Below are 9,610 nucleotides of genomic sequence, written 5' to 3'. Positions count from 1 at the left end.
GCAAATAAGGAAAATAAGGAATGGAGAGCTTTAGTAATATGTGTAAGGCCACACAGTTGTTTATTTAGCAAAGGTGGGTCTAAACCCAAGGTCTTTTAATACAGAATTCCTTCTACAAGATCCAGCTCTCTTTAGAAGAGAATTGAGTATTGCCTTAAAATATACCAAAGATTTCCATAGAGGGGCTACAGAAAATTTTGATTGAACATAAAGATCATGATGACAAAGTTGGTGCAAAATACTGCAAAATGGAATTCTTAATAAGATAGAGTAATCTTTTTGGTTAACTATTTTCAGTACAAGAAAATATAATGTATTAACAACAAACTATATTTTTATTATCTGGGTATTAGTGACTGGCTACATATTATTTTTCCAGTCTCTTCCAATTCTATAATTTTATTCTGAAATACAGACATTTTCACTGTGCTCTTTTAAACCTATTAATCTTTACTGATTTTTTTAAAATAAGGATTAGGGATGAATGTTTTCTTTTTAAATGAATGTAATGTGTATTTAGTTACTTAAAATTCCATTTATCTTTCATTTTTTAAATTAATAAATTGCTAATATGACAAAAATGTACTCTTCATACATTTCTCAGCAAATAACTTTTAAAGGTTTTAACTGAATTCACATTAATAAAAGTTCTATCTCTATTTGGTTATTTCAGTGTTATTTGTCATCAATATGCCCCTCTTCCCTTGAGTCAGTAATTTGCTCTGGGCTTTCCTGTCATTTTGTAGCATAAAATATCTTTCAAATATTTTATAGGATTTATTTCTATATTTAAAAGCTAATTATACACATTTCATATTCCTTCCTAACTATTTTTTTCTGAGTGCCACTCTAAAAATATCATGATAAGGTCATCGACCTAAAAGTTTAAAAAAAATTAACTCAAAATACAGTGAAATGGAGTTCAACTCATCTTTATGCAAATTTTTTTCTGATGCATTCAAATACATAGTTCTCTACAAAGCTCATTTTTGTAAAGACCTGTCAATTTTCATATTTTTCCTAATGGCTCTTGAGAGATATTCTAATTTATTTTCAACAAAGAGCCAATCATTTCAATAAGAAAGTAAAACAGCTTTTTCATAAAAGCTTCAAATGGTAGATGTACTGTGTTTTTAATAGAAAAAAGGTTTAACTGACTAAAAAGACTGCAAAATTTAGGGTCCTGAAAAAAATGTTTTAATTTCTTTTCATATAGAAGTATACTAAAAGCTAACTAGCAATAGAAGGGCAGGGGGAGCTACTCTCTAAACATTCTTCTAATGAAAGCTATATAAATCATTTCCATGTCAATTGAGCAGAGTGTGGGTTTTTCCAAAACATAAATCTTCTCAGAGGCTGAAACATAAATCTTCCTAGAGGTCTTAAGCATCAGCTCTCCTGTATTACTGTACAGAAGCTATAAAAATAGCCTAAAAATACAATCACTGCTTCTGTTTTTCTCAATTAGTTATTTACACAGGCCTTCCTTCTCCACAAGCAAATAACCAATTACATGAAATTTTGTTTTAAAGGAAAAAATGCATTCATCCTTCTGATCTATTGTGAGAGTTAATAGATTAGTCTTTTTAATTCCAAAGGGTGTGAAGGATCATAAGGCTCAGAATGTTAGCAATGAATTAAATAAATTCATTCATTTACAAACTAATAGAAGTTATCCAAATTCAAGTGAATGACAAAAATGACATGTAAATTAATGAGTCAAAGAGACAAAGAATCTCAAATAAATTAAATTTGATTTTTAAAATGGCCATGCCTCTTGGAAGTTTGTGCTTGTATATATGCTAAAAATGCAACTATATAGACTTATGTATACAAAAGCATATATTCTATTTGGGAAAATAATAGCATTAATTTAACATTTTAAAGTTCACAGAATGTTTTACATATGTCATCTCAATGCTCTCAACAATACTCTCAGGTAGATGCTATTTTATCGCCATTTTATAGATAAGGGGACTATGGTTGAGAGAGGTTATATCTTGCTTAAGGAAATATAGCCAGCAAATGTCTGAGGCAGAATTTGGACTTAGATTTTCCTGACTCCATGACTGAAACTCTATCCAGGAGGCACCCTAATTGCCTATGTTTTTTTTGAAAATGCAGTTAATACCATTCTGAGCCCAGAAGCATTACTCAGCAGTTCAGATAGTCTTCAAACAATTATTGTTTAAACATTATGTCCAGCAAAGCAGTTTGACTGAATTTCTGAATAAATCAATAGAATTTTTAAAAAAATCTATATTTTTTGCTAGTTATGAAAATACTGTTAGATTGTGTGACCTTAGTAGTTTTGCTCCTTATGCACAGGCTTGATTTGTATAATATATCCCACTACCTCATGGGAAAGCCCTGAGGAACAATGGAAAATACTGGATTTGTAGTCAGAATGTCTGGGTTTGAATCCTGCCTTTGGTTCTCACAGCTATAAAATAAGGGAGTTGATTTAAGTGGTCTCTAAGATTCCTTCTGTATATAAAATTATGATATTATGAACCAAGGTGAACTGGGTGTCCCTAGATATATAAGGTGTCTCCTGTACCTTGGGGGAAGAACACCTGACCCTCTTTCAAGAAAGATTGAAAGAATAATGGAAAATGGAGTAAAATATAGCTCACCTGGAGCAAATAGAGACAATGGTAAGGTAGAGACATACTGGCAGATATATGAGAGAATCTCTGATGATAGACTTCCCAAGGTAGGGAAAAATGAGTTACTCTGTTAAAAAATCATTCTAAAATCCTTTTCTAGGGTGAATCTTTCTATGTATGCAGAATTCAGTGAAATGTGGGCACATGGAACATACCTTAATAAGGGGAAATTTCTGGTCTGGCACTTGATTGTCAGAGACATAAGTTATTTAGGAAAGAACTGCAATACTTGACCAAACTAGGATAAAAGCTTTTCCAACTAGTAAGCAGGAGGATTGTAAGTATCCTGAATGGTTTAGAAAGGCTGGCAAAAGACATTGAAGAGAACAGTAGAATTTGGTGGAAGAAGGGCAGTGAATTTCCTGGGAATCATTTCATTGAAATTCTTAGGGCACATTGGGAAAGATTCAGTACAAATTCTTACAAAGAGGTCAATTCCAAGCAAAGGAAATGTCATGGGCAAGTCATAGAAGCAGAAAAATATAACTTGATACTGATGGGGAATGGCCAATAGTCTGGTTGACTGGATAATAGGATATAGGAAAGGAAGTAGTAGGAGATAAAATCAGAGAGGTAAAATGGATTCAGATCATACAATTCAGATACATTCATCGAATTCATAGATTCAGATCATAGAATAGAATCAGTGAATATCAGATTAAGGAATTTCTAGGTTCATTATATAGATGATTGGAAATTATTAAAGGTTTAAACTGGAATAAAAAAGACTTGTTTAATAGAGGAATGGGCTGCCTCAAGAGATAGTGGACATCTTTAAGCCATGATAAGTGGAATAAACTTTTTTCAATTATGATATAATTAGGATTTCTTTTGGGTATGGGTTTGACTATATGGCAACTGGAGCACATTCCATCTCCCAAATTCAACAGTGATGTGTAAATATATAATATTCTACAGTTTCATTTTCTTTTAATAAAATATTCTTCTAACACTTTGTGCTCAGCATGTTTTTAAGTGGTAGGGTGAAAAGGGTTGATATTAATATTATTCTTCTATGGTTCCAAAGAGGTTCTCTTAGCCTTCTGGATAAGAACTCAAATTCCACAAAACCACATAAAATTCTTGATGACCAACTAAATTATAAGGAGTATGACACCACCCCTAAATATACATTGTGACATAGATGATCAGGTAATGGGCTATAAAAATTTACATAGAACCATAAGGAGCTATTCAATAGTTTTAAAATCAATAAATTAGTTGTTTTGTCCTTAAATAATCACTTGATCTATTTTTGATTATTCTATTTTGAAACACCAGAAAGATCTCTAACAGTTTATAAAGAAAGCTTGCCAAAGTTTTACCTATCGAAATAATTAGCAAATCTTCTGTAAGAGTTGACCTGAGAATGTAGTCACTCGTTTTATGAATGACCAGCTGAGAGTTGCCTTACAAGCCTGTTTAGACTTGTAGTATGCAATGTAATTTCCTCTGGGGGGGAAGCTATGCTCCATCTCATGCCTAATTCTCACTTGAGCTGAATTTATCCAGGCCTCCAAGAACTGGCATTTCAAATATCTGTTTAGCAAGCAAGTATAAGGTACTTCTGCTGATGACTGACTTAACCCTTGGCTTCTGTGTACACATTTGGTGCCATCTGGATGAGTACTTTATAACTCCCAAAAAGGACAGAGCCAAAGGAACATAGATGGACTGTCATTTTTCCTGGGAATTAAAAACAAGAGATCAGGTGTCAAGAGGAATGGTTTTCATATACTTTACAAGAGAGATGGATGCACTACCTTTCTTCATCTGTCACTGCTGTGACAGGACATGCACAGGTTTAAGCTGTAGATGCCAAAGAGGGAACAAGGGAAAGAGAGGGAAATTTAGCCAACTATGTCATTTCAGTAACAATCCCTGCCTTGCTCCAGGAGCCTCAATTCAGTATCTTGACAAAAATCATATGATAAAATAGTAGCACTTTAATGAAAAGGAGACAGAACAATTTTAAGTGGTATTAAGTAATAAGCATAATCTATTTATGCAGAATTAAATTTTAAAATCAATTGATAGAAGTATGTATTTTCAGACTTTCAGATCAATGGATTGATCAACTTTGCTGACATTCACATTCTTTTCCTGTCTTTAAAAAAAAATATATATATATATATATGGATATATATATATATATATATATATGTTATATGGAATGGTTGCATAGTAGGTATTTAACAAATACTAGTTGAATAATTCTAGGAGATACAGGGAGGAAGTTGGAGATGTAAAAAAATACATCAATAGAAATTTATTTCACAAATCAATGAAATTGATGGACAGTAAGCAGTGAAAATGAAATTTATTATATTTGATTTTTATTTTTTGAATGCCGGGAGAAAAATAATAGAAATGTTACAATTAGAATAATATAGAAGAAGCAAAAATATTAGCCTTTAATTACAGTCTTGCTTCTAACTATCCCAGTTTCATACAGTGGATAAATTTCCAAGGTTCTCTCTTAGAATCTGTCATATAAAGTTTCAGAAATTCTATGGGGTAGTGGAGGGAAGTTCTGTAGGGATGAGATTGGAGAGTTTTAAAGATAAATATGATTCCTTTCACTGCCTTAGGTTGCCCAAGAGAGACTCCTGTAGATATTAACTCGGAGTTTTTTTTTTTGTTTTGTTTTCTTATTTGTGTGCTGACTTCATATACACATTTTTTTAACTTAAATTTCAATACCATTCACCAAATCTCTAAGAAAGTTATTTAAGTAAGGCATTCAGATCAATCCATCTAACCTTGTTTTAAAAGCTCAATTTAGTTGTTGCAAGCAACAGAGTGATATGTATTTGCTTAAATTAAGCCTTTTCCTTAAACTAAGTGCTTTGGTAACATTTCCAGGGTGCTTTTTAAATTGGGATGTTTATTCTCTTTGTGAACCACAAAATCCTTTTTCTTTGGCAAAACAATGCATAAATGCTATGTAGAGATTGCAGGATTTGAGGGACAGGTACAAATCTTAACGGTACATCATGACCATAACTGAACCTCCAATCCCTAAGGATTGCAGATGAAAACTTAACAGGAACTAGAATTCTTTAACATGTTTTATTCCTTTTTGTGGCTATGCTAGAGTTCTAATAACAGACTATTCTTTTGCTTTCCAGGCAAGTTCTAGCTTGATTCTGTTTTGAGTTTTATCAGATCTACAGTAGGTAAAATGCTGACTTAATAACTTGAAAAGGACACAACAAAAAGAGAAGTAATACTCTAATTTAAAATTTGAATACTAAAACATTTTAAAAAATTGACTGTTGAATATCACACCACAAATAATGTGCCTCTAAAGTGGTTTCTGAAATGGATTATTTGTATTGCCTTCTTTAAAAACCAAAGCTTAAAACCCCAAAGTTTCATTTATTTAATATCTCTAGGTACATTACATATTTTTCAGCACAGTTCCTCCATAAATGAATAAAAATACATGGCATTCATGTCAGAGAGGTTGTAAAGGCTTGTTTCATATATTAATGAGTGTGGCCCACAATGGACCTTTAGAGTAGAAGTATGAATTCTGTCAAAGTCACAGGATCATTTAATAGTCCTTGGAATTCCTGCCCTTTCCTGATGTGACAGAGCCTCAGTTCACAAGAGTAACAAGACATTCTTTTAACTTGACCTTCCCTGATGGACTGGCACTTTAAAGTCGATAGTTTAAAATATTTAATATGTGCTATTAACTGCTGCTGCTCTTTCTATGTATATTAATTGACTATTTTAAATTTAATACTTTCACCTAGAGGGTACCATTTTTATAAACTGAATGAATAAATAAGTAATGTCAGCATCAGAAAATTATAGCTACAACTGATCTTTTAAAAAAACGATTCAAATGATTGCCTTTTACTTTTATAATTAGGCAGAATAAATCATTCTTAAACCAAGAAGTTTAAACTTAATGTAACCTTTAAAGACCCAGAAAGTTTATAATATAAACAATGCCCAAATAGAATATTCCATAATTATGATTCCATACTTAATAATTAATTGTAAAATAGCTTCGTTAAACATAATCTGTTTTCACAAAAATTATTTTTCAAAATGCTATAGTTTTGTACTTTCATTTGAAAATGTTAAAAATATACCACACAAATATCCTAGAATTCTGAGCAACAATCAAATAGCTCAAAAATAGTGCTTTTCCTTCACTTCTGGAAATCTTTATTTTTGTGTTAGTAAAGTTAAATTGAGATGCTTGCATTTGTATATTTTTTTAAATGTTTTTAAATTGCAGCCAAGCCTTATAAGAAAAATCCTCCATGGCATAGCATATAAGAAGTAAAGCACTGAATTGGGAATTAGAAACTGTGCATTTTAATATCTGCTCTGGTGCCATCTAATAAGCTTTGTGACTTTGGGCAAGTTGTCTGACTTCTTTGGATACCATTGACCTTATCTATAGTTATTTCCATAGTAACTTGGAGCTTTAAGAAGTATGAGTCTATGTCCAACTAGAGCAGTACCATAGTGAGGGGTTAAAATATTTGGGAATTTATTTTTTAAATTTGTAGTCTGGTTTTTCAAGTGCTTACGATTAAGGTTGGTGGTCCTGGAGGTCCCATTTCTCCCTAAAACAGTAAAAAGGAGGGAAAAATAACAATTAGCAATATTTATTTACATTTTATTTTTTGTTCTTCTAGATGTATGGAACCAATAACCATGTATAATAACAATTTTGCAGTTATGGAAAACAGGATCTCATCTCATGAAAGTATTGTATGGCATGAAAATTGTATTATGTCCCTACTCCCTCCCACAATATAAAAATCACCTTTCACACCCACATGCTTTTTACAGTAGAAGGACAGGTTTCAAAGCAACCCAAATAATCTAATTTTCTAATCTTTTGTCTACTAATCCAAAATTAGAATGAATATCTTTTCAAGCCTGGTGGCTTGCCAACAGGGCAGCTGGGAAATGTCACAGCAGCAGATAATTTTTCTGATGCAAAGTTAGTATTAGGATCAGCAGAAATAATAAGTGGCTCAACCCACTTCATGCCTCCCAGCTGCAGGATGATGGCCTGCTGCCTCTTTTAAAGAATATCAAGGCAGGCAGCTTCGCAAGTCTATACAATTTACAAATATTGAACATGTTTCATTGTCCTTTGAATAAATTCAGATAACCAGGTATAGCTAGTGAACTAAACAAATATGTGGAATTTTGTGTGAAGGATCTGAAAAATAGGCAGGTTGCAATCTGACTCAAAGGAGGAACTTCCCACTTAACAATGCATTTACATATTTGAATATCTTATGGTGTATGAAAAATGGATCACTTAAATTGAAAGAGCAAAGGATGAATTTTATTAACCCCAACAATGCATTAGCAATTTATTTTCTTTTAATCTATAGTTCTCTTACTATTGGGGCACTGAAATAGTAGACCCTTGTGAGAAACAGCCTTGGCCACAATTTGGATGTTCATACAAACTCCTAAATAGAGGAATGGCCCAAGCCCATTTACAAGATGGTGCTCTTGTACATAATATCCTTAAATTAAGACAGACATCTTAGCTATATATATATAATGTTCACTTTTGGACCCCTTAAAACAGTAACTTTCCCAGGTGTAACGAAAAGACAATAAACATTCTAAAATCAATCTTTGAGAATAAATTTATAATCAAGGACTCTTGAAAGAAACATAATTTTGAGAATAGAAGACAAGATGCAGATGTATTCTATTATTATCAACAGAAAACCACTATATAGTCACTGTCTGAAAAGTTGAGACTAGTGACCTTGCTCAGTTTAATGCTTGCTTTTTTAATTTTTCTTTATTCTTCTTTCAAAGTCATTGCCAATATGCCATTACAGTATAGTTAATGAGGAAGAGTGGGGATAAATGGAGCGAGCAATCTGTGGAGTAAAGTTAGTTATCTCCCCCTGACAACCACCTGCTTCACCTTCAGAAGCACACCTCATTGCTACTGGCACTGTTCCCACAGCTGCCTTGGGAGGTTTCACCTAGTGTGAGGATAGAACAGCTACTGCTGTCAAACAAGCTGAGGGGACGACCCTGTTGTAAGCCAACATAAGTGGTTAGTGAGAGAGAACTAGCATGTTAATCGTTTTCAGGGAGATATTAAAATGAACCAAAAAGTTATTTCTTACTTGTGCAATTTTAACAGTCATTAGTTAATTTTAGAATTCATTTAGTAGTTAATACTCTTCTAATGAAAATTAATTGCTGGGGGAGGGGGAAAAGGAGTGTGCATGTGAGTGTTAAGACAGATATTCATTTATTCAAGCTCAATATTTCTTTGTAGAAATATAATACCTTTTCTCCTTTTTGACCACGTGGACCTGGAGGACCCAAGTCACCTTTCAAGCCCTGTACAAAAGGAAAAGATCAGTGTAAACAACAAACTTCCATTATTAACCCAATTAGTAATGTAATAAATCAGAATTGACTAATTTCCCAAACTTGATTACTTAGTTCACAGCAAGGGGAGAGGTAGAGACAACTGGCACTAAAATGATCAGCAACATCTGGGCTATGGTGAGGACAGAAACATTAAATCAGTGAGTGATCCAAATACTGCATATTTGTGCAACTTCACTTCCTGCTAAAATTACATTAATTCACCATCTGGAAGCACATCATTTAGAACTATATGAGCTTTTAAGTATCCACTTTAGATTAAATTTGTGGATGCTGTAAATACCCCTGATTTAGCTTTGATTTGGCCTTTATTAAGCTTGCCAAAAATTCAAGAGTTAAATCAAAAGCTTTTTTTGCAGTTCTATCTAGAAACCAGAATGTTGAGGGGGCAGGGAAGAGAGGGAAGAAAGATTCACTCTTCATAACTCTCAAAATGGAAGCAAAGAAAAAAATTACTTTCCTGATTTAGATTTTTTTTTTAAGTTCAGCCATGTCTTTAATCCCCATCTACCTTTGCCTTCCTTACTTGG

At 32.8% G+C, this 9,610-nt stretch overlaps 1 protein-coding gene and 1 long non-coding RNA gene across 3 annotated transcripts in view; one reads left to right on the top strand and one right to left on the bottom strand.

The window, feature by feature from the left end:
• The window catches only part of COL19A1 (collagen type XIX alpha 1 chain), a 407,957-nt gene that overhangs the window by 233,534 nt on the left and 164,813 nt on the right, over positions 1 to 9,610 (bottom strand). The window contains exons 13-14 of the mRNA XM_074237299.1: positions 8,976 to 9,029; positions 7,226 to 7,261 (exon numbers count right to left, since the gene is read on the bottom strand). Coding sequence (XP_074093400.1) covers positions 7,226 to 7,261; positions 8,976 to 9,029 — 90 coding nt within the window. The remainder of the gene's footprint in view (positions 1 to 7,225; positions 7,262 to 8,975; positions 9,030 to 9,610) is intronic.
• Positions 1 to 9,610, top strand: part of LOC141523807 (uncharacterized) — a 37,445-nt gene that overhangs the window by 13,526 nt on the left and 14,309 nt on the right. The gene's annotated exons all lie outside the window — the stretch shown is intronic.

Source organism: Macrotis lagotis, chromosome 5 (genome assembly GCF_037893015.1).
Source record: "Macrotis lagotis isolate mMagLag1 chromosome 5, bilby.v1.9.chrom.fasta, whole genome shotgun sequence".
Lineage (NCBI taxonomy): Eukaryota > Metazoa > Chordata > Mammalia > Peramelemorphia > Peramelidae > Macrotis > Macrotis lagotis.
Note: the sequence above shows the minus strand (reverse complement) of the source record. Positions and strands in the feature narration are given on the sequence as shown.